General features: G+C 37.9%; 1 protein-coding gene across 2 annotated transcripts in view; it reads right to left on the bottom strand.

Moving 5' to 3' along the window:
- Positions 1 to 11,085: 11,085 nt before the first annotated feature.
- The window catches only part of FAM171B (family with sequence similarity 171 member B), a 61,890-nt gene continuing 46,716 nt past the window's right edge, over positions 11,086 to 26,259 (bottom strand). Inside the window, exons 5-9 of one of the 2 annotated variants that reach the window (XM_027589500.2) lie at positions 26,084 to 26,176; positions 23,201 to 23,371; positions 20,549 to 20,665; positions 15,847 to 15,970; positions 11,086 to 15,599 (exon numbers count right to left, since the gene is read on the bottom strand). In XM_027589500.2, the coding sequence (XP_027445301.1) occupies positions 14,255 to 15,599; positions 15,847 to 15,970; positions 20,549 to 20,665; positions 23,201 to 23,371; positions 26,084 to 26,176 (1,850 nt within the window). In that variant the 3' untranslated portion in view covers positions 11,086 to 14,254. The remainder of the gene's footprint in view (positions 15,600 to 15,846; positions 15,971 to 20,548; positions 20,666 to 23,200; positions 23,372 to 26,083; positions 26,177 to 26,259) is intronic. The other variant, XM_027589501.2, reaches the window with a different exon arrangement.

Here is a 26,259-nt window from a genome sequence, read left to right as displayed (position 1 = left end):
ACTATCTCTGTGCTTGTTGTTCTATGGGGATAATAGCAGGATCCCACTGGCTTATGATTATTTGAACATCTGGAAAATGGGATCAGTTCCCCAACAACTGTATAATTCAGCTAGCACCTTGACCAGTTCTCTGTGACTGGAATGACAAAATCGTTTCCTAAAACCCAGGGTGTACCCCACTCCATGGAGTTAACTATGGACTTGTAGAAATAATGAATGGCCCCACTTTCCCTATGATTGGATTAGGTGATACACTTGAGAAAACCCTTATCCTCCTGAGACAAGTCTTCTCTCAGTTGCCAGTGACTCCTCATAATTAGGATACTGTTACAACTAAACATCAAAGAGGGGCTTCTTGATGGTTTTACCCTTTAGCCATATTTGTCCTAGGGGCCACCTCTACTAATGTAAAGTTGCAAATAGAGGCTTTAGCCAAGCATACAGCAGCTACCTTTAACTAAGCTCAACATGCAGTCATGCACAAATTCAAAAGATAGCCCTCCAAAACCAAATGGCCCTTGATATCCTGACTGTAGCTCAAGGAGGTACCTATGCTTTATTAAAACAGTGTTATGTATATACTCCAGATTACCACAAAAATGTGACAGGGTTACTAGAAGACATGAATGCTCAGATTGGCGCTTTAACTGATCCCTCTCCTTTAATGATCAGCCAAATTGGACTGGAGGAAGATTTTTTTCAACTATCAAAGGATATCCCTAGAGCAGACTCTCTCTGCCATTAAGGACCACCCAAACTAGTACAATCCAAAACTTGACCCCTCTTTCTTAGGAAACATATAACCAGAACTTACATCCAGGGATCGGGTATAGTTTAAGATTCTTTGCAGGACAAAAATCCACTTGAACCTGTCCAGACCAGGCCCTATCAAGTTCTCATGACCACTCCAATATCAGTAAAACTTAATGGTTTCTCCCCATGGATCCATCTTACCAAAATCAAGACTACCCTCCACCAAGTACAGCTGCGAGTACAGCTGCAAGCTGGTTGGAGATCTACGCCTGTTATTCAAAGGAGACTCCTGTGATATATACCCAGAGGCCTAGAGGCCCACGAATCTGGCCAATCCCTAGTCTCACATTCAATCCTTCTATGATATTATCTTAGAGTTTCTTGTAAGCAGCATATAGATGGGTGGGTCTTGTTTATTTATTCATTCACCACCCTATGTCTTTTGATTGGAGTATTTAGATCACTTACTGATTACTGATAGGTATATACTGATTGCCATTTTTAAAATTTGTTTTCTGGTTGTTTTTGTAGTTCTTCTCTGTTCCTTTCTTCTTTTGCTCCCTTTCCTTATAATCTATGACTTTCTGTAGTGTTATGTTTGGCTTTCTTTCTCTTTACTTTTTGTGTATTTATTATAGGTTTGGGGTTTGCGGTTACCATGAGGTTCTTATATAGCATCCTAAGTATGTGATGGTCTATATTAAGTTTATATTATGACTACTTATATTTGAGTACATTCTTTTTTTTTTTTTTTTTAGATTTGTTTACTTATTTTAGAGAGAGAGAAAGCACACACCAGCAAGGGGAGAGGCAATGGGAGAGGGAGAGAATCTCAAGCAGACTCCTCACTAAACAGGAGCCCGACATGGGGCTTGCTCTCAAAACCCTGAGATCATGACCTGAGCTGAAACCAAGAGTTGGCCGCTTAAACGACTGGGCCACCCAGGCGCCCCCATTTGAGCACATTCTTAAACTTTTTTACTCCCTTCTCCATGTTTTATGTGTATGTTGTCATATTTTACATCATTTTATTCATAATTTCTTCTAATTATGTTTTTTTCTTTTCTACTTAAGGAAGTCCTTTCAACATTTCTTATAAGACCTGTTTAGTGGTGATGACCTCCTTTAAATTTTGTTTGGGAAATTCTCTCTCCTTCCATTTTGAATGACATTCTTGCCTGGTAGAGTATTCTTGGTTGTAGGTTTTTTTTTTTCTTTTAGCACTTTGAATGTATCATGCTACTCCCTTCTGGCCTGTAAAGTTTCTGCAGAAAAATCAGGTGACAGCCTTATGGGGTTTCCCTAATACATAAAATTTTGCTTCTTTCTTGCTTCTTTTAAAATTCTCTCTTTATCTTTAATCTTTGACTTTTTAATTATGTGTCATGGTGTGGGCTTCCTTGGGTTCATCTTGTTTGGAACTCTGTTTGTTTCCTGAACCTGGATTTCTGTTTCCTTCCCCAGGTTAGAGAAGTTTTCAATTATTTTTTCAAATAAGGTTTCTGCTTCTTTCTCTCCTTTTCATATTATGTGAATGTTTGTTTGCTTAATGTTGTCCAAGAGATCCCTTAACCTTTTGATTCATCTGACTGCTTTCTATTATCCTGTCTTTCAGATAGCTGATCTATTTTTCTGCATCTGCTAATCTATTGCTGATTCCCTCTAATGTTTTGTTTTCATTTCAGTTGTGTTATTCAACTCTGATTGCCTTTTTTTTTTTATATTTTCTCGCTCTTTGTTGAAGTTCTCACTGAATTCTTCCAATTGTGTCTCCAGTCCAGTGAGCATAGTTATGATCATTACTTTAAACTATTTATCAGGCATATTTCTTATCACCATTTCATTTAGTTACTTTTCTGAACTTTTATCTTATTCTTTCATTTTTAGCATATTCCTGTCTCATTTTGCTTGACTCTCTGTGTTGTTTCTATAAATTAAGTAAAACAGCTACTTTGCCTAAACCTGAAGGAATGGTTTTTTGGATAGTCATCCTCTGTGCCTATTATGTGTGCCTGGTGACTTTGGCTGGCTGGCTGGCTGGAACTGCGGCTGGTGTAGACTGGGGGTCCCAAAGCACTTGATGCTGGGGCTGCCCTGGTGGGATGGCTGGAGCTGAAGTGGACATGTCTCAGGTGGTCCTGAGGCTCTTCACATAGAGAATGCCCTGTCAGGACAGCTAAAGCTGAATTGGGTACAAGCTGGAAGGTCCTGGGGTGCTCCACACAGGGTATCCTGGGAGAGAGGCTGGAGCCAAGCTAGGGTGCAGGCCAGGGGGGGTCACAGAGTGCTCTGTGCAGGGGTTGCTCTGGCAGGGCAGCTGGAGCCTAGGTGAGGCACCAGCCATGGGGTCCTTGGGTGCCCTGTGCAGGGGGCACTTGGGCAAGACAGCTGTAGCTGAAGTGGGTAGGGCAAGTCAGAGTATCCCAGGGTGCTCTGTGCTGGGGTACCTTGGCATAGTGGCTAGAGCCATGGTGGAGTGCAGGCCAGGGTATCCCAAAGTGGTCCATGCAGGGTGTGCCCTGGTGGGACAGTTGGAACAGAGGAGGGCCCCAGCTGTGTTTTCTGGGGTGATCCCTGCAAGAAGCACCCTGGCAGGGTAGCTGGATCTGAAGCAGGCATGAGCTAGGAGGTCTCAGAGCACTCTGCGTTGGGAGTGCCCTAGGAGCCAAAGTGGGGTGGGCCTGGAATGTTTCAGGGTGCTTTGCCCCTGTGTCACCTTGGCAAGATGGCTGGAGCTGTAGTGAGCCCTGACCAGGGGTGTCCTGGTGTGTGCCATGCTGAAATTACCTTGGTGGGATGGCTAGAGCTGGTGTGGGCTAGGGGCCTAGAGCTCACTGAGGCAGTAGACCAACCAGAGCACCTGGACCCTGCTCCTGTCCATGATATCAAGGAGGAGAAGGAATGTAAACTGTGGTGTTTGCCACCTCCTCCAACCTGGGAAGAGTTCCAGCAGCTCCCTTGCCATTTGGGAGGGTTCTAGGGTTAGTTCCTTTATATTCAAGTTGTTTTAAACCACAGCTTTTTTTTTTCTTCTTCCTGTGTCCCGGAGCAAACAAATCTGCTCATGGTCCTGCAGTACTATTTCTCCCCACTGCAGTTCACAGCAGGAAGTTGGTTCTTTTCCTTACTGTGTCTTTGTCTGCCTTGCCATTCTCTATCTCTGTATGGTCTATCTTCTGTTGTACAGAAGCTGTGCAGTCAGCCTTAGTTCTTCTTCAGGAGGAATTGCTCTATAAATAACTGTATAATTTGGTGTGTCCGTGGAGGAGATAAGTTAAGGGTCTTCCTACATCACCATCTTGGAGTGGAACCACGTCTTATGTCTTTTTATTTTATGTATCTCATGTATTCTTAACTATTATATTTTTTAAACTAATTTTACTACTTTTTTCTTTTACCCTTCATACTTGCTTTATAAGTGGTTGATCTACTACCTTTATTTATTTACCTCGTCTGGTAAGACTTTTACTCTCCTATATTTTCTCTTTATTAATTAGCACTCTTTCTTTTTAGCTTACAGAAGTCCCTTTAACATATCTTGCAAAGCTGGTCTCGTGGTGAAGACCTCCTTTGGCTTTTGCTTGTCTGGAAAACTCTGAATCTCTCCTTGGATTCTGAATGACAGCCTTGCCTGGGGAGGGACTTCCTGGTTGGCAGTTGTGCCCTGTCAGCACTTTGAATATGTCCTGCCTCCCTTCTGGCCTGTAAATAGTCTGTGGACACCTGCCTGGATATGATTATGAAAATTCTCTTAGCCATGTGTTGCTTATGTCTTACTGCCTTTAAGGTTTTCTTTATCCTTTTATCCTTAACTTTTACCATTTTTACTATAATGTGTTTCATTGTGTTTCTGTTTGGGTCCACCATGTTTGGAACTCTCTGGGCTTCCTGGACCTGGATGTCTGTCTCCTTCCCCCGATTAGAGAAGTTTTCAGGCATTATTTCTTCAAATAATTTTTCTGGCCCTTTTTCCTCTCTCCCTCTGGAACATCTCTAATATGAAAGTTATTTCTGCTTGATGTTGTCCCAGAGGTCTCTTAATGTATCCTCACTTCTTTTAATTCTTTTTTTCATTTTGCTGTTCTGTCTGGATGTTTTCCATTGCTTTGCCTTCCAGCTTGTTGATTTGTGCTTCTATTTCATCTGTTCTGCTGTTGTACTCCTCTAGTGTATTTTTCAGTCCAGTTATGACTCCTGTTTGGTGCTTTCTTATGTTTTCTATCTCTTTGTTGAAGTTCTTGCTGTGTTCATCCAATTCTCCCAAGATCAGTGAGCATTTTTATGACCATTACTTTGAATTCTTTATTACATAGGTTGGTTATCTCCAATTCATTAAGGTCTTTTTCTGGGGATTTGTCATGTTCTTTGGTTTGGAGCATATTCCTCTGTCTCCTCATTTTGCCTTTTTCTCTGTCTATATGTATTAGGCAAAATGGCTACCTCTCTTAGCCTTTATTTTTTTATTTTTTTAAATTAACATATAATGTATTATTTGTTTCAGGGGCACAGGCCTGTGATTCATCAGTCTTACACAACACCCAGTGCTCACCACAACACACACCCTCTCCAATGTCCATAATCCAGTTACCCCATCCCCCTCTGCCGCCCCTCCAGCAACACTCAGTTTCTTTCCTAAGATTAAGAGTTTCTTATGGTTTTGTCTTGTTTCATTTTTTCCTCTCTACCCCTATGATCCTCTGCCTTGTTTCTTAAATTCTGCATATCACTGAGATCATATGATAATTGTCTTTCTCTGACTGACTTATTTCACTTAGCATAATACCCTCTAGTTCCATCCACGTCATTGCAAATGGCAAGATTTCATTATTTTGATGGCTGTGTTAATAGTCCGTTGTGTGTGTGTGTGTGTGTGTGTGTGTGTGTGTGTGTGTGTGTGTGTGTGTGTATGCCACATCTTCTTTATCCATTCATCTGTCGATGGACATCTAGGCTCTTTCCATAGTTTGGCTATTGTGGACATTGCTGCTATAAACATTGGGGTGCAGGTGCCCCTTCGGATCACTACATTTGAATCTTTGGAGTAGATACCTAGTAGTGCAATTGCTGGGTCATAGTGTAACTCTTATTTTCAACTTTTTGAGGAGCCTCCATACTGTTTTCCAGAGTGGCTGCACCAGCTTGCATTCCCACCAACAGTGTAGGAGGGTTCCCCTTTCTCTGCATCCTTGCCAACATCTGTCACTTCCTGACCTGTTAATTTTAGCCATTCTGACTGGTGTGAGGTGGTGTCTTATTGTGGTTTTGATTTGTGTTTCCCTGATGCCGAGCGATGTTGAGCACTGTTTCATGTGTTTGTTAGCCATTTGGATGTCTTCTTTGCAGAAATGTCTGTTCATGTCTTCTGCCCATTTCTTGATGGGATTATGTGTTCTTTGGGTGTTGAGTTTGATAAGTTCTTTATAGATTTTGGATACTAACCCTTTATCTGATAAGACATTTGCAAATATCTTCTCCCATTCTGTCGGTTGTCTTTTGGTTTTGTCAACTGTTTTCCTTTGCTGAGCAAAAGCTTTTTATCTTGATGAGGTCCCAGTAGTTCATTTTTGCCTTTGTTTCTCTTGCCTTTGGAGATGTATCTAGCAAGAATTGCCATGGTCAAAGTCACAAAGGTTGCTGCCTATGTTCTCCTCTAGGATTTTGATGGATTGCTGTCTCACATTTAGGTCTTTCATCCATTTTGAGTCTATTTTTGTGTATGGTGTAAAGAAATGGTCCAGCTTCATTCTTCTGCATGTGGCTGTCCAATTTTCCCAACACCATTTTTTGAAGAGACTGTCTTTTTTCCATTGGAGATTCTTTCCTGCTTTGTCAAAGATTAGTTGACGATAGGGTTGAGGGTCCATTTCTGGGTTCCCTATTCTGTTCCATTGATCTATGTGTCTGTTTTTGCGCCAGTAATATATCATCTTGATGATTATAGCTTTGTAATAGAGCTTGAAGTCTGGAATTGGGATGCTACCAGCTTTGGTTTTCTTTTTCAACATTCCTTTGGCTATTTGAGGTCTTTTCTGGTTCCATACAAGTTCTAGCCTTTAATGAGTGGTCTTGTATAGGAGCTGTACCATGTGGGCCAGAAGTACAATCACCCTTGGTCACCAGAGCCAGACACTCTATGGGCATCCCTTGTATGGGCTATATTTCTTACTAGCTATGATAGGCTTGCAGTTGCTGTTCAGGGACGTGGGGCCCAGGGCACTCACCCATCCCACTTCTGTGCAGGATGGCTGGGGTTCAGGGTGCTCCCCTGGCCAGTTGTAGCTTGGTATCTATGAGGGTTGTGCAGGGCTCAGGACTCTCACCCAGGGTGTTTGCCTCTCCACTGCTGAGCAAGGAGCATGGGGTTCGGGACACTCACTTGGCCCTGTTGTGGTTTGGGTGTTATCTTGTATGGGTGCGGCTCAGGATGCTCACCCAGCTCAGTTATGGCACAGGGTAGGTAGATCATGCTCTCTGGTGCTAGCAGGTTAGAGGGAAGGCTCCAAAAATGGTGCCCTTTGGCTCTGTCACCAGCATGTTAGAACAAGAGTGTAAAACTGTGGTCTGCCAGAACTTCCGTCCCTGGATAAAGTCCCTGAAGATTCCTGTCTTGCCAATAGCTGCTTTAAAATTAGTAAGTGGGTCTCCCTTGCTTACGGCTTAGACACTTTTCAATCTGTGCTTTTGTGCTGGATCTCAGGGCAAATGAGTTTGTGCACAAGCCCTAGAAGAGTGGGATTTCTGTACCCTATAGGTCTATGATTCTCCTGATTTTTATTGCCCAGATTTTCAATACCAGATATTTTGGGGGCTCATCTTTCCAGTGCCAGCTCAAACGGTTGGGTTGCCTAGTGTGGGGAATAGTCCCTTCACTCCTCAAAAGAGAATCCCATATTTTGGGGATCCTTTCCTATTGTGGGGTCACCACATCAGCAGTGGAGTCCAGAGAAAGGTCATGTCTTTGCTTCTTTTATTCTTCTCAGTGCATCTCTTGTCTTTTGTTGTGAATATATTGAATTGTTGTAAATACATTGTTCATCTAATTCTCTAGTTCCTCCCTTTCAGAGGAAAATCATTCTATATATAGCTTAAATTTGTTGTGTTCCTGGGAGGAGGTAAGTTCAGGGTCTTCCTACACCACTGTCTTGGATCCCCTTCCTCCCTAATTTTACAGGTCCTCTTTTTTCCCAATACCTAGTGATCCTGATGAAAAAGCACAACAATAATGGCTGTAAGAACTCAGTTATCAAAATGTAGCCTTCAAGTGCCAGTTAGTTTGCAGTGATGATCACGGGTTCTTAAATGGAGATAACCTTGGTTTAAGAAGGTTGAGCCATAAAAGCAACCCCTTATAATTTAAATTCATCAAATGTAGTGTCAAAAAACCAATAACTAATATTTGCCTAGCCTGTGTTTTTTCCTCTATACTACCTTATTTAAGTTTTCCATCAGCCATGTAAGGGAAGTGCATGAGAAATCTAGATGCCTCACCAATTCTTATAATTCAGAATATCTAAAAGAAAAAGACTGATCTCTCCCAGACACCCAGTTACCCCAATAATCAGTAATAAACACTAAATGAAAAAAAATACATGTACTATAAAAGTACATGTTAATAATTTAACATTTCTGTATCTAATGAACACAAATCTTTCAGAAGTCATCTAAGTTAGAAATCAGGGTTTTGAAATAGTATTTATCACAGAAAGCTGGATATTAGGGGTAGATACGCTGAATAAATATACTTTTTAAAAATACTTCCTATGTAAAACAAAAATCTATTTTTTCTAGACTGAAATATAGAAATATATAAAATAAAAATTATTTTGCACTATTTATTCCATGTTGCTTAATAGCCACAATTATACTTTTCAATATTGTATCTAGGAAAGGTTTTTAACTAAGCTGTTCAAGTGTAATAAGCCCCGAGACTCCTGGGAATGTAATTATCTGGTTTGTTTTGAATCAGACTGTCTGCAGTTAGTCTAGTGTTTTAATAAGGCCTATAAGGATTAGAATCAGTCAACATATGAATTATGAAACTTCTAGTCAACCTGAAGTACAGACAAAAAAAAAAAAAGGCTAAATCATGTGGGAAATTGGGTATCCCTGCAGGACTGTGGTATATTATTTACAACCATAGTAAGTACAGGAAATGTAAGATTCAGTCAAGAAAGTTTTTGTCATTGGGAAAAAAGAAATCATATACTTCTCAACATGTAAACTTTCCCAACAGAAGCAGGTAGGTCTTTAGCTACTGTAGCTAACAAAGTGGGAAGAAGTGTTACTGCAGTTTTGATAAACCCAGGTAATTTTAAAATGTGGTCTCTAAGTCTATCTAGTTTAGAAAGAAAATGGTTATCACTATTTTCTCCATAAGAAATTTGCCATATATATTTTAATGAAAATGTTTTTCCATAATTTGCAATTGATTTTATTACCTTCTTGGTATTTAACATTATAAATTGATTATAATCAATGATTTTTTTCTAGTCAAACTCTGAAAATGTTATTAAAAAAAAAAATCCAGTTGGGCAGAAGTCCACAGACCCCACCAAAAAAGAGGCTCAAAATAAAGGAAAAAGATAAGAAAGTCAAGGAAAGAATTTATGTTGATGGAGCAAACAAATCCAAATCTAAGACAATAGAACAGAGTTCTCAAAAGAAATTAACCCCACAATTGCTTCAGAGAGAGCTTACTGATAAGAATTAATCTAGCTCCCTGTAAACCATAATAGCGAAATCTACCTATAAAAAGGCCAAAAAGTGATTTTAAGGAGTCTAGATAAAGCAACCCTGTGGTATAGTTTTAACTGGTACTATATCCCAATAGCATGTAGTTTAGGGAAAGGTCCTTAATTAGCTGTCACAAGTATCAAGTACTGATAGGTGAATCACTTCTGATAAATTTCATTAAAAAATCTCCTGACTCCATCCAACTTTCCTATAGTTCTTACATATTAGTCTTCCCATATTAATTTCCCTTCTGAGATGAGAATGTGATGACTGGCTCATGAACATCATCTGTTTGGCAGCTATGTTTCTGATTGTGATTTATGAAATCTATTTTCTGTTACAATCAGTTCCATGTGAGCTTAGGTTGGGTCCTGTGTGACAACTCTAGAAACTGCACTGTTTCCGTCAAGACTTTAGTATAGACTATCCCAGTGGGAGACCAGGCCCTGGAACAAAGGTAGCCACAGCCTGGCTTACACTCTACAGGGATCCAGATGGGAGTGTCTATCTCAAACAATAGTGCTGAGGTCTTAATCTGCAGTGTATTTGTAAGTGGATTCAGAGCCCAGTTCCCATTAGAACTAACCAAAGGTATTTCTACTACCATATTAATCTATATGTTATACAAAATGTCTGAAAACATGGCAGCCAAGATAACGATTCTAAAAGATATTCTAGGGGCACCTGGCTGGCTCAGTCAGTAGAGCATGCAACTCTTGATCTCAGGGTTTTAAGATCAAGTCCCACATTGGGTGTAGAGATTACTTAAAAATAAAAAAATAGGAGCACCTAGGTGGCTCAGTCAGTTAAGGGTCTGACTCTTGATCTCAGCTCAGGTCTTGATCTCAGGGTTGTGAGTTCAAGTCCCGTGTTGGGCTCCACACTGGGCATGGAGTGTACTTAAAAAATAATAAATAAAATAAAATTTAAAGATATTCTAAAACCTCAAAAAGAAACTGTCTGAACTTGAGTATGGTTCAGTTAGGTGAGAAGGGCTCTTGAAGGAGATCTAACACCCTAAATATGAATAGCCTTTGTGTGATTATATTGTCTTATGTTTAAAGTCCAAATAATTTTAAGTGGAGGGGGAGGGGATAACGTATCATTTTCTCAGGTATTTTGGGTACTGCAATTTTATTTTACATTCTATCACATTATCTTAAGTCTTCTCATTGAATGGAAAGATAATTTGTCTCTACTCAGCTTTAACAGTAAAAACGTGAACTTTGTATTTCATGTTCTCCAAAGAGAAATCAAGTTCATTATATAAACAAAGGGTACTCAAATATCTTTATTTTGCCACAGGGAGTGTAATAAAGGAAGAAGTAATAATTGAGTATTTACTAGATTAAGTGACAGTTTAGGGAGGAATGTTCTGTTAGCTTACCCCAAATTAAAGAACATAAAGGGGATGCCTGGGTGGCAGAAATGGCTGAGCATCCAGCTCTTGGTTTCCACTCCGGTTGTAATCTCAGGGTGGTGGGATTGAGACCTGAGTCAGGCTCCATGCTCAGCATGGAGTCTGCCTGGAATTTTCTCTTCTCCCTATGCCCCTCCCCACTCTCTAAAAAAAGTAAATTTTTAAATCAATGCACCAAGTACTTTTTAAATTTATTATCTTTAATGAACTATGTTTAACATTTTACAAATCTTCAGATTGTTACAGTTTTCAGCAGTAAATATAGTAATAATGGCAATAAATACAATGAAGTGTGAGATTCCTCTGTTGAAATACAAAACATAGAAATACTTAGAAACAAGAGGGCAATATGTCAACTTAAGGTCTGAGATGGAAATTAACATGGTCAAATTCTTTACAATGCCAAAACATGGGTAAATGAGTCATTCACTATAAATGAATACAAACTTTGAGCTTCACCTTTCTGGGAAGTTTTGAGGGACATTATTTGACCCACAGATTCCTAAAACTCTGTATGTATTGATATCAGAGGATTCAAACACAGAAAGTGATCTGAAAATGATTGCCAAAGCAAAGAAGTGCTTTTATTCTTCAACATTTGTGACCTTCGTGGTATACTGCATATTATAAAAGGGCGTAAACCCCATACAACTGCATAAATATCATAAAAATTGATTTTATAAAGTCTCAAGATCATAATATGTATTCAAAAATACATATCGCTGTGCTTTAGTAAACGAATCCATCAGTTATTGAGGGATAATTTTGCTTTTAAGATATATCCAAAGTATATACAAAGGATCCACAAATGTTAACAATTTGTGATCAAAATTCTCAAGAGTTACATTTGCAAAAAACTGTTGGTTTTCAATTTAAAAATTTAAGAAAGTTGTGAATATTGTAGGGTAATTATTACTTGGGTTAAGAAAAAGTAGATGGCTTCAGCTTTTTAACAGGAAATTTGTGAACTACTCACAAATGAGAAGTTACACATTTTTGATTAGAAAAGGTAAATTGCCTATACTTTCCCATTGAGAACAGAATGTGCAGTGTATTAAAAAAAAAAAATTCTGAAACCAAAAAAAGTATTTCTAGAAAAGCCCCTAGGGATACACCTCATTTCCTTTACAGAAGAATGAATAAGTGGCATACTTGAATGATATACCCTTATATCAACATGTGTATTCCATTACCAAGCTAAAAGATGAAACATTTTTATTTAAAGGTAGGGAAAATATAAACTTAAAATATTGAAGTGCACCATTTTACTACATAGTTTCTCACTTCATTCCAACATAACTTATCAATATAAACTGGAGTCAAAAAAACACAAAAGAGAGAAATGTTACTTGCATGCAAAATTCATTGTTCCAACATGAAACACTAGGTCTATATTTTTTAATTAACAAAAACTGCACATCTGTTTAATTTGGCTAACACAAAGAAAATGCACATTAAAGAAAGATGTTAGCATATCCTTCCAATAAAGCAAGTCTATATCAAAGGCACTTCAGCAGAGCACTAACTCTGTAACCTTTTCCAAGTCATTTTCATTTATGCCACTTTTAATGCATCTTTCTGTAGACCAGTAAGAAACCTCCTACTCAAAAAACTAAACCTAGGTATTACCCCAAATATTTCTCTTTCCTATGGATTGGGTAAAATATGGCAAACTTTTGTCTATGTTTTTAAGTTCTTTGGGTTAATTCAGAAAGGAGTATTATCTGACAGGTTAGGTGTTATAGGAAAAACTAAAGTAATTACAGGAAAAAAATTGGCTGAAGTTGACTATCTTAGGGGAAAAAAACGGTTGTCTTTCACTGACTATCCATCTATAATTTGACTAAAGCTAATATGGCTAATTTTGCTTCTTTCAAATTGTTTATGTGCCTTGGGTCTCTATGTTGCTCCCATGTTGAATAGAAGAGGATGAGAAAAAGTAATTTAGTTTTACTTTTCCCCCAAGGGAAAGGGGAAGCTGCTTCAGACATTTGCCTTCATGGAAATTTTAAGAAAAATGGGATGAGCTGATTTTAATTAACAAAGAGCTTTATTTTTAGGACATATGAATAATTCAGAGTTGAAGACAATTATAATTAAAAACAGCTGTTGAATGTATTCATTCTGAATTCTTTTCCATGATGGAGAGAGCATGGGTATATTACTTTCAAAACTAGAAAAGTTGCAAATGCTGTAAGTGATTTAAAAAAACTTTTACTTCTCCATTAAATTGAAACATTTTCTAAAACATCTTTTATGAATGTCAAGAGAAAAACATCTGGATATATACCCTAATATTCTGAAGGTTTTTTTGAGTCTCAGAGAAATAGAATTTATTTTCCTGCTCATCATTTCAAAAAAAATGAAACGTTCATTTCCTTTAGCTTCACATATTTTGTTAATAAACTGAAAGTTTCCTATGATCACCTAAATATTAAATTTTAAATCAAGTTTAAAATGAATGAATGGCGGGGGGATAGAAAAAATATCCTAAAGCTGATTTTAGCCTACATGTATCAGTGAGTCTTAAAGATAGAGGCTTTTTTTTTTTTCCAGATTGCTAAAAGTTTTCCTTGACAGCTAAGCTCATTTCACTATAGAAGCAGGGAAAAAAAATTTTAAATAAAAATTAAAGTATCAGAGCGTTCATTTTTCAGATTTCTAAATAACAAGTTAACATCTGATTCTGTGAAGTTATATCCAAAAACAACCAAAGAGCTGCTGTTTCCCTCTCTACCAACCAAGCAGCTTCCTATCTTACAGGAGTAGGATTTATTTTGGGGTTGATACAGTGCACATGCCGTTTACTGCAGAAAGGAAATATTGTTTGGCCTTTAAATTTTAGAGTAACACCAATAGAGAACATTTATCGTTATTTTCACCTATAGGCAGAGGAGAACGTAACAGTAATATTTCACAAGACTATGATGCCCAAAGAATACAGTTTCATTTCTAAATGTTTGACAGGGGCAGGCATCAAAGCAGAGGCAACATTTCTGAAAGCAACTTTAGGGGAGTACACATTTCACTGTTATTCTTAAGAGGGCTAAACTGGCTGAATGAGCAACATTTTCAGATAACTAACGGCCTGAAACTACTTTACATTTCGAGCTCTGGATACTTCAAATTCATCACCCAAAAATAAATGAAAAGAATAGGGCAGAAAAAGTATTTCTTGGTATCTTTCTCTTTCATTAGTGAATTGCCATTTTACTATTTACTCTGCTTGAGACATGTCCAGGGACCATGAGCTTGCTCAGTCTCAACTTCTTAAAAAGTTCATACAGCAATTTACAAGAAGCAAAGAATAAACAACACGAGACAGCGGAGACACAACCACCCTCGGTGTTAATTTATGGGAAGCAGTGGGCGTTCCTCGCGCTTCTTCCAGATATTAGTCTTGCTATCCTTTTTGGCTAGTGGTGGTCTGCCCCTTTTCTTCGTGGGGGATATATTGGCTTCAAAATCTTCAGCAGTGCTTTTTCTTCCTGGAGACTCTTCCCCAGGGTGTTCCATGATAGCCCCACTCCCTCCGTCTAGGATGTGCCTTAAAGCCGGGTCCTCAGGGGAGCAAACAGTGGTCCCACTCTCGCTACTGCTTAGGTCTAAATCTTCTAAGTAAAGGATCTTAGGCGGATGCATGCTTTTGATGAAAGTTTTCTCCCTCTCGAGTTTTCTACTTGAGTGGTGCTCATTCATGTCCACCCCAGAGTCCAAACTCGTGTCATTGCTCTGGGCTCTCTTGCCCTTTTTCAGGTCTATAAAGGAATGTCTCACTTGTGCGACTGGTTTTCCATCAAGAGACACAAACCATGCTCTGGGATGGGGGGAAGGCTTTCCTTTGGACAGCTCCAGCAGGGTCTGTTCTGAAATTCCTTGAAGCTCTGATGAGAAGGGAGTCATTACGACAGCTTCATTTAGTGTTCCAGGAACAGAAACCGATTCTAGTAAGCTGTTTGAATACCGGCTCCAATCTGAAGTTTGCGATGGCAGGCTCTGTTGCCCTTCGAGTGGGATATTCTCTTCCCTGGCGTCTGGGGGCTGCGCGTGAGAATGCACTGGCATTTTGGGCAATGTCTGTGTAAAGTTCTCTCTGCTTACTGGTTCCATCAATTGGCCATAGACTAACTGTCCCTTTCTTGGCAGAGTAGCTGACTTAGCAGTATGTACCTGCTCTGGAGTGGAGAAAAGGTCAGACGTTTGAAGAATGGCAATGGGTTGGCTGTAGAGATGCATAAGCTGTTCAGGAATGTGGGAATGTCCATACACCTCCTCATTACCTGTGAGGTATCTCTTTTCCTCTTGTGCATCACCTAGAGATGAAGATAGATTGTTGTTAAAATGTTTAGGTTGTTTGGACCCTACAGTGGGCTCCAAAGACTGTGCTGGGTTTCTTGAGTGATTGTTTTGACTGGCTGATAGAAATGGAACATCTTCATTGTAGATTTTAAAATTGTCCCGAGTTTTTACCATGGAAACTCTTTCTTCTGCTTCTGCCTTTGATGGCTCCTTTTTCTGAGGGCTATATGAGGAGTTTTTGGCATTAAATAACTGTGACTTTTCCTCAGCTTTTAATGCAACTTTGACTGAACTGATATGATTTATGTGTGTGGTTGAAGTTGTCTGGTCTCTCTTGAGGACTTCGAGTTTAGTGATATTTCTTTCTCTTTTCTGTGGAGTACCACACTTATCCCTAGAGTAGAAGAGACGGCAAAAAGTGTTTAAAACTTACGATCCAGAAGAGTCATTAAAAAAACAAACTATCCCATGACATGTGTATTATATATGCAATGATACTGTTTGAGTATATCTACTTTTATTTTAATCTACATATTGTAAAGATCAAACTACTTATTTTTATAAACTTTGTAATACCCAGAACACAGTGACATACTATAATGATAGTTTTGTGTGTTTGTACATATTAATATTTCTCTTACCTGCAATAACAAAGAAGCACAGCAAAAAATCCAATGACAATGACTACTGTGCCTCCTAATATGGCTGTGAGAAACACCGTGTGGTAGGCAGTTATGTCCCTTGAGTCTCCATTTATACCTGAACCTAAATGGTCAATATAAACAAAGAAAATATATTATTTTAGATCAAATTTTCAACCACGTCCTATTTTGGGGAAGGCAGATTAAGTATGCGTACACGGTTGTATTTGGTTGCTCCGCTCTCAATGGCAGGCTTCCCAGTGGGTGGAGCATATGTTCCCCCACACTTTGGGCTTAATCAGTTGACTTGTTCTGCTCAATGAAATGTGAGCCCCTTAAATGAGGCTGCATGATATGGCCCTGCCCTCTTGCTAAGATCCTCTAATATATGAACAGTGTATCCCAAAGTACTGCCATTCCTTCAGCCTATGTTCTGGAATGAGAACAAATGTTGAACTGAACCAAGCCAAGCCCAACAGTCACGACAGTGGCTTCCAGGCCCAGCAGTGAGGAAACTTGCTTCAGGAGGCAGTAAAACTGACCCATGTTGTATGGCAGCAAAATATTTGGTGGAATAAACTAGGAGAAAATATTTCTGTGCCCAGAGGTTTGGGGATAGAATGTTGGTAGGGAGGGTTGACTTATTAGCTATAATCAATTTTAAAAGAAATTTTAAAAATAAATTCAAAAAAGAATTTGCCAAGGTAAGTAGGTAGGAAGGGTTTTCTAGAAAGGAAAATTGGAGGACTTGAAGGATTCCAAATTGCAACTCTTTCAGGCTGGCCTCTAGATTAAGAAGATGCCACGCAGAGGTACAAATGACCCACTATCTTCCTGTATGAGAACACACAGATACACTGCTGTTGTAATCAGCTTAACTGCAATAAAAGTGGATTAATGCACCGGCATGATCAGTTGTAGGCTATGAAGATTCTGCATGAAAATAAATGCAACTAATGTTGAGGTAAACCTGTTTTAATATCACTAAGACTGCACATGGTTCACAAATGTATGTAACAAGTCTCCTGATCATTATTAACTAGAGTCTAATATGTATTCAGGATGATAAGGTGATAAGAGTGATGAGACAACTGGTTTTCTGGCAAACTTTACCATGAGAAATGTCCAGAATAAAAGACTGAGGATCACAAGGTCTTTGGATTCTTTAACTTTCACTTCATCTAATTTGATAAAAATAAATAATAATGAATAGTAGTAAAGGTTTTGGAGAATCAGTATTGTGGTTATGCATACAAACTTTGGAGCCAGTGTGCCTCAATTAGAATCCTAGTCTATTTCTTTTTTTAGAGAAAGTTGCTATTAAAATTTAATTCTCTTTAAATATACACATTTCTTCCACACTCACCCATTCTGGGGAGGAACAGAAAACCCCCACCCCGTCCATTCAGGAGATTCCATGTATAAAGCCTGATATGGTGAGGATGAAGTATAAAAATAGTATTTACAAAAGGGAAGAAGGTATCTGTTGCTACCTTAACCTTCAGACACCTCTATCCCTCATCCCCACAGGACCCTTTTGCTCCTTTAGAAAAAGTCCCTGGGAATTCATTTGAGTGTGGAGACCTCTAGACTTGTACTCAAACCCCAACATCGCTGTTGACTCCGTAACATTCTCATTTATTTCTTGGGCAAGTTTCCTCACTTTGTATCTCAGTTCATATCTGTCAGATCTCACCTATGTGGGTTGTTACAAGGATTAAAAGTTAATACTTACTAAAACACTTAGTGCTTAGCACATGAGAAGCAGTCAGAAAGTGTTAGCTGTATGACACCATTGTTGCTGAATGAAACTTCAAGGTTATAAAGGAACAGGCACTCCAGTATTGGCCACACTTTCCTATATATATGGTAAGTAATAATAGACAACCAAGTATAGCATTGCACAATATGCAATTTCTTCAAACAGAAAAGAAATAAGAGTAACAATTCTATCTGCAGATTCTTATTCAGGATCCAGAGCTGCAATGGAGTAAAGTTTGATAATAACTGGATGAAATTCAACTTCTAAGGATATATGAATATATGTTTCCACAATAGAACCACTGTATAGGATTCCAGTGGAACACACTTTTGGAAATAAGAGGCTGATACTGTTGGGTTTCCCCAAAATTTTATATGTAGGACAACAGCAAAAAGTATGCGTGTGTGTTTGTGTGTGTGTGTGCGCGCGCGCCTAAAAAGACAAAGACAGAAAAGTATATTTTCACTTAAATATTTGAAAATGTGTATTTAAAAAGAGTCCTAAGTACTTGTTTTTTAAACTCTACTAGAGAAATCTATGAAAAACAACTTGATTTTAATTTCTTGTATTTTCCAAGGAATTCTAGACTTCTACTTAAGACTTATTTAAAAAACAGATTTAGTATGTTATTAACCAAATTTTAAGTAAAGTAGCTCCAGCACACCAGACATTAGTCCATCAGAGGACCAACCTTGATTTTACAAAATGTGATTTTACTCAAAATCTACACTTGGGGCAGGGGGGACATTAGGGATCATCATATCCAACTCCTACAATTTAGAAATAAGAAAACTAATACTAAAATGGGTAAGTACCTATTTCAAGGTCAGCCAGATATTTACTGGCAAAGCCAGAGCTATAATCAAGCTATCTGTGTTTCTAGTATAGTGTTCCTTTGACTGTGATATACTTGTGGGTGGATTTTTCAAAAGCATCAGAAGCTATCTACTTCAAACTAAATGGGAATCCCACACTTGTATTTTAGTACTCTGATTCATACAAAATCTTTTCCGACATATAAGCTAAAACAAAACTTCCACCTACTCTAGAAAATTACTTGACTTTTATAATTCATAGTCATCTTATATAAATTGATTTCAGGTATATTTTTCGTGTAAAGTACATTTCTCTATAAAACTCATGTGTTCTTTAGGTTATGTTTATTAGAAATGAAATAACTTGCATTTAGTTGAGTTGAAGTATTAAATATTAATTGTTCTTTTTCATCAATATTTCATTATAGTTGCAAATCTAGAATGAAATAAGGCCAGACAGCTGGCGGGACTGCAGGATATTTTGCATCATGAAGAACAAAAGTAACCACCCTCTGGTTTCTGAATAAATAATCTCGTAAGCACTAAGTTCAAACAAAAACAGGGAGAACATCCCCCTTGATCATAATGGTTAATGGCTCATATATTTCTTCTATTGGAATCCTAAATTTGGGTTTCATTGGGGGGGGGAAGTCTTGTTATCTTGCATGGTTTAAAATTCAAAGGTTGTCAATATAAAATGAAAAAAATTAATAATTTGAAGGCTGTTCTTTCTGAAAATGTTTTTTAATAGTTTAATAGACAGCCATAACAAAGTTAGGTGATTGAATGCTATAGAGAAATGTATGTAAATATATGTAAAATGTATGTATGTAAAATGTCACCCACATCCTGGATCGGGGTGTGCATGGGACTGTTCCCGACTAGCACCTCAGCTGGGAGCCCAGACCCTCAATAAACCAAAAGAACTCTCTGACACATGATTAAAGATGTAGGAATGACCTATGCATTCAACCTTCACACTCCCCACAAAAACTTCACTAAAATGACACAGTTTTGCTTTGTTTTGTTTTTCTAAATCAACCAGCTCACAGGTTAACGGAGAAAAGGAGAACAAGATAAAAGAGGAAGAAGGCGCTGAAGGCTGGAAGGCTGACCTAGCAAAGCTGGCAAGAGGGAAAGCCAAGAAGCAACTCAGCTGATCCCAGTGAGCACCCAGAAGGCCCATAAAGTGGGAGCAGGCCTGTGGTGCAACCAGTGTACACGACACAGGTTAGAAGACTTTAAGAAGATTTAATGGATAAAACATGCAATGTTTGAGTATTTTGAGAGATTTACACAACTGAAGATGCATGTGTGATTTCCTTACTACAAATCATACAGATAATCTGATAGCATGTTAAATCTAGGAAAAGTAAAATACTCATTTGTCCTCGAATATGAACAGAAGGTTCCTAGTGGACGTGTCTTAGCTTTTGTCCACCTCCAGTTCCTATGTCAGGCCAAACTTTTCATTTGGGGTATCGCATGTCTTATCTTGGAAACAGTATGGGGACACTATTTTTCAACAGCCCTCAACCCCAGGAGTGTGCTCATGACCCAAGTCTGGGCCAACCAAATTCTTCATCCCTAGAATGAAGGAACAGTGTGAGGAAAAGACTGCAAAGGATCAGAGTCAGCCATATATGCAACAGCAATCTTGCAAAGACAATCAAATCGTCCTGCTAACTGGATTCCCTAGGATTCCTGGCTTTTAGAATCTAGTTCTTTAGCCTTTCCTGGGATCCTGTGAACTCCCTATATCCTAATTTTATGTAATTTTTATGTAATTATCCAAGATCTGTTCCTATTGCTCACAACCCAAGGCTCTAACTGATGTGGATGGAATTTATTCTTGAAAAGTAAACATGTGATTTGAACAAACTTTATACTTCACAGATTCATCAGACACCATAGCTATAAAGGACCTTAGAGTTCATTGAGCTTAATCTTATACACATGAAAAAATATTAAAATAAAGCTGAGATCAAGAGACTAGAAGCTTTTTCTGACGTTATACAGTCGGTAAGTGGCAATGTTTACAATAAAATCAAGACCTAGCAATATCAATTCCAGTTTGCCTATTTGGATTTCTTTTCAAATTACTTTTCTTTCATTTTTACAATACCTCTAGTTCCTGGAAGTGGAGCTGCTATCCAGTAGCCCAAATGTGGTGCATCATATGTCCAAATTAAGTGATTATTATACGCCTTGACTGTTCCCCGGCCATGATTTACCCAAGCACCTATAAAAAGGCAAGTAAAAAATACCAGTTAGTTTATATGTCTTTAATGCTGACAGGAGTTTGCTGATAGTCATGTATAGAATACTTTGCAGGACTCTTTCAAAGATTATGAAAACTCTGGCAATATGTTATCATGGGATAATATAGATTATATCATAATAGAGTGCATATTGGGGTGCCTGGGTAGCTCAGTCGGTTGAGCATCTGACTCTTGGTTTTGGCTCAGGATATGATCTCAGGGTCGTGAGATCGAGCCCCACGTTGGGCTCTGCGCTTGGCGTGGAGTCTACTTGGCATTCTTTCTCTCCCTCTCCCCTCATTCACATGTGTTCTCTAAATAAATAAAGAAATAAAGTCTTTAAAATATATTTATAGTGCATATTATAATAATATACACAATAGAATGATTTGAATGCTTGTTATGACTAAAGTCATTATAAATAAGAAAGTATACATATTTAGAGAAATCATGCTTCTCCAAGTAATGTTTAAATTGTTCATATTGAGGTATATCTTAAGGATGTGAATAGTGAAATCCAAATTTATCAATAGGTGGTTATTTGTCCCCTGTTCTGGGATTCTGATTAAACACTTATAATGTATATTTTATGGCCTCAATAATTTTTTTATTAAATACTGTTTGGGTCTATTACTACTGGCATGGCTCTTTTAGAACCAAATTTTTAAGAATATTTTTTAAAATGCTATCTGCTCTGGGGTGCCTGGGTCAGTTAAGCATCCCACTCTTGATCTCAGTTCAGGTCTTGATCTCAGACTCATGAGTTCAAGCCCTGTACTGGGCAGCTGTGGAGCCTACTTTAAAAAAAAAAAAAAGGTAAAATAAAATGCTATCTGATAAAATGCCATCCATAGACAAAGAATTCAGTAAAACCCAGTTCTTTTTATAGAGTTCAGCATAACAACGCTTTTTTATAAATTCAGTGTATATTTGTACTTGGTTTGTTAATTCACTGTAATGATAGATCTACAGTATGTAAAACAGTGTTTTTAATAAGGTAGACAAACTTGATGGAAATGGATCAGCTTACTGCTTTTAAATAGTCACATTAAGCATTACATATCTGATATATGAATTCAAAAATTTTGTTACTGGAAGGTACATTAGAGACAAAGGCCTTTGTCAGGATGAACAATCAGAACTCAACACAGCTATTCTTTGAAATGTTTTAAAACAACTCTTTACTCAACAAATTAGGAAATTCAGGCTCAAATAAGTGGTTTAAAATCCCACTGCTGGTAAATGGACTAGACTCCAGGGCTTAGAGCTTTTACTCCAGTGATTACAACATACTATATTTGGTCTTAGTCCCCAGCCCAGATCACAAACGTGGGTTCTGCGATGGGCACGAAAACTCCATTCTATAATTGCAATTAACCCAAGAGCTTGTGCAATTGCTACTAGGGAAAGAATCTTTCTTTCCATTAGACTTTAACCTGGGTAGGTATAAAGTCTGAGCACCTACACCCTTCTTGCCACTCTGAAGGTAAATCCTATCCCAGAAAGTATTAGCACAGATGAGAGAATCAAATCCTGTGAAACTGTCTAGGCTCTGTATCCTGACTCATCCAAAACAATTATGGATCATATCCCTTTTTTTTTGTTTTGTTTTGGCAACTTAAAGACTCCCATCTTATTTATATAGAAACACAAGAACAAAACCAAGGGAGGCAGAGGAGGAAAACCTGCGTCTATTTAGGAGGCTAAACTCAGGGACCAAAATTGGTATCTGAGTTTCTTGTTTTGGGATTTTTTTTTTTAAATAAGCACTCTGTATCTTAATAATACAATGTTACTTATTTTCATGAAATTAACATACATTTCTCAATTGCCTTAACCAACCTTTTAGATACAAGTTCATATTGTCTATCAAAACAAAAGCCTGTAAGAGTAGAAATAATTTTTTAAAATGTATTTCTACTTTTCTATTCAAGATCTTGGGGGAGGCTCAGTCAGTAGAGCACACGACTCTTTTTTTGGGGGGGGGGGAGAAAACACAACTGGGGGGGGGCAGAGGGAGAAGGAGACTCCCTGCCCAGCAGGGAGCTCCACGTGGGGACTCGACACTTAACTGAGTCACTCAGGTGGCCAACCACATGACTCTTGATCTTGGGATTGTGAGTTTAAGCCTCATGTTGGGCATAGAGCTTTAAAAAAAAGGCATGGGAATGTGAGTAAATAATGCCATTTTTTAATGTAGTATATTGACATCATTTTCCCCACAGTTGTATTATACTAATCAAAGTGGGCCAATTTTAGTCATTTTAAAGTGCTTAAAATAGTAACATTACTGATTTGGTGATCTACTAAAGATAAAACATTCAAAATATAAATGATATATTTTAATGTTTTAAATAAGACAAATTTTAATTCTGTAGTAAACATAAAAAGTTGCCAATTATACATCAATAAAGCTGAAAAAATTCTAACAGTAATATATAAACATATTTCTAAGAGCTAACATTCAAACATTCAAAAAGGGCAATATCCAAAATATTTTCACCTAGCTCACATACCTATGTTCATATCAAATGTCCAGGCAGGTATGTGATCCCCTGCACTTATATCATTTGTATGTAGAAGGGGGAGAGAAACTTGAATAGAGCCATCCACCTTTAATTCTTTTCCTCCAGAATATATTTTCACACATATTGCAGCAAGAGGAGTCAATTCAAGACTTTCAAAACCTAAAAAAGACAGTTTATTAAAAATCATATGCAAAATACAGGTTGTCGTTACATACTAATAAAAGTAATATGGGCCTAAAATATTTAAGTCCTTTATTCACCTAGGGTTATCCATTTTAATATCAAATAGATACTGGATCCTCATTAAAGAATTTTAAAATATATCATAAATACAGGTTATACTTATATAACTTGACAAATCAATATGAGCCTAGAGATCTAAGTCTTTCGGAGTAATGTGGTTTAAGGTCACTGGAATCTAATTCAGTGTTTTAAAAACCTACAAAACAACAACAAAAATACATCTCACTAGTATACTACCCAAATAAAGGTTCTACCATATCACATCATCAATACAGATATGGGTCTAAAACTTGGTCTCTCCTGCTTCCAAGAGCATTTGTTTCAAGTACTAGGACCAACAGACTCAGTTATACTCCTTAAAGTTACCTTGTGTAAAAAATGTTCTGACTCAAAATGCAAATTTGATAGGTTTGACAAACATGAAACAAAATCAGCAATATTGTTAGCTGATAAAGGTAATAAGCTTTGATGTATATTTGATTAATAGGCTAAATATAAGCATTAAAATATTACTTAGATTTCAAAGCTTGAAAAGCAGGGAAAGTGAGATTAATAGAATTGGTTATAGTGTTTTGCCTAAGGTTTTAAAGTATGATTATACATATAATTTATAACATGCCTTCTTAAATATCAGGAGCTACCTATATTTCTCTATCACTGACGGGAAAAGAGTAGAAAATGCATTTGTTTTGTTTTTAAATATTAGCAATGCCAAAGTAATAATGTAACCAGAATATTTATAATGAATAAAGTAACATGGTTAAGGATGTTACAATTTAATATAAATTTTCTACAAATAATTTGGTAATTTTAGATTTCCCAATTAAATTTACTAATACATTAGAAAGAGTTGACTAAGGCATATTTATTACATATTATTTGCTCTTCATGGATAAACTTGAATCTTCAGCTTAAAAGCTAGAGTTTTGTTCATTCATTTAGCAAATATTTGTAACGAGCCCCTACTGGCACCACATACTCATCTTGGTTCCAGAGATGCAGTGGATACATGATCTCTTACACTGGCTTGCAATATTTTTTTCACAATCCTCATACTATCAAAAATGCTTTTTTCCATTTCTTTGCCCATTATCAGTTTTCCCCCCATTCAAATGTAAGTGTGTGGTAGAAGGTACCTTACCAGGGCTTTGAGGAAATTCTGGAAAGGCAATGTAATTGCAGGGTCATAAAAGCTGCCTCTCTGAGGAGGGGATGTGTGAGCCGTGGCCAAATGATTAAGGGGCCATCCATGCAAAGACCTCAGAAAGTGAAAAGCCCCCAAATCAGAAGTGATCTTGGTATGTGCAAGGATGAAAGAAGGCTGAGGGGCAGAGAGGTAGAAATAGCAGAAGGCCTTTGAGTCCGTGGAAAGGAATTCTCATTATCACTTCTACTATACCTGGTGTATATCTTCAGTTATCAGACAGAGCAACTGTTGGCTTAATGAAAAACTTCAATTAAACATCTTTGTAAGCTTCCTGAAACACTAATCATAAGATGAGCAAAATAATGCCATACATATTTTACAGACTAGTTACACTAGTAAAAGTCCAATGTAAGCCCAAAGAAATTATCAAGTAATCTGTTAGTAATTGTATTTTCTTGTATCAAACTACTTGGTAAAGCCTGCTGGCTTTCTGAGGTGACTGCTTTTAACTCCACCCCCACCCCCCCAGTTCTTTGCAGTCAGTGGCTTCACATACTAAATGCAGCTGAAGCTGATAAGATCAACCCCACCACCACCACTTGGGATAAGGCCAACTCAAGGAAGAGAGAATGGGGCAGGGAAAAGGATTAAAGATAATGAAAAGGAGGCAACTTTAAAAAACACTTTCATATTCACAGAGCTCTAGAAGTAAGCCACCAGCAACATGTGGCAACTTAAATTTAAAGGAAATTAGTGCTTTAGTTCCTCAGTGCACTAGTCATACTTCAGGAGCTCAACAGGCACATGTGGCTAATAGCTACCATACTGGATAGAGCACAACATTCCCATTTGACAGCACTGCTCTAGAACTTTTAAAATGTTAGCAGTGTTCTCAAGATACTGAAACATTAAATGAATAATCTCAAAAGCAGGCGGTAGAGGAATGCTGGAAGGGAGAGTATATTATGTCCCCTTCTCACTGAACCTAATGAGTCTCGTCCATAAAAACTCTCCAGCTCTCCAGTGCTACATGAGCTTCATCTGTGACCTGGTACACTGGTATTCTTGTAAATGTTTGTACGCGTCTGAAAAATCTGGGCAGGTATCTTAGATTGGCTTCTTCAAGAAGCTGACCCCTGAGAGAACAATTTGGAAGGAAGTGCCCATCACTGAGGGAGTGGAAAAGTACAGAGAAGGAGGAAGGAAGCATCGCTGCAGCAGGTAAGAAAGAAAACAAAACCCAAACATCTATGTGTTTATTACTTTACTTTCCGGCTGTTCCCCAAAGGAAATGGACCAAAATATGGCACAACTTAAGTCACCAAAATTACAGACCGTCTGAGGTGATTTTTAAAAACAGTGTATGTTGCAACAAGTGGCAGAACTGGTGGCACAAATGTGGATGTACAGAGGAAAGAGATTTTTATGGGGTTTATTCATGGGTGTATTAAATAAAATGTAACATTCCATCATCCTCTTACCTTTTAGGTCATGACCAGCCGTAGGTACGTACACGCTGTTGAATCTGGGATAGAGTTGACTCTGAACAACATGGATTTGAACGAGCAGGCCCACTTATGTGGGCTCTTTTTAATAAATACAGTACTATAAATGTATTTTCTCTTATGATTTTCTTAACATGTTCCTTTCTCTAGCT

The sequence above is a fragment of the Zalophus californianus genome, chromosome 3, assembly GCF_009762305.2.
Source record: "Zalophus californianus isolate mZalCal1 chromosome 3, mZalCal1.pri.v2, whole genome shotgun sequence".
Taxonomy (NCBI): Eukaryota; Metazoa; Chordata; class Mammalia; order Carnivora; family Otariidae; genus Zalophus; species Zalophus californianus.
This window is presented reverse-complemented; position numbering and strand designations above follow the sequence as displayed.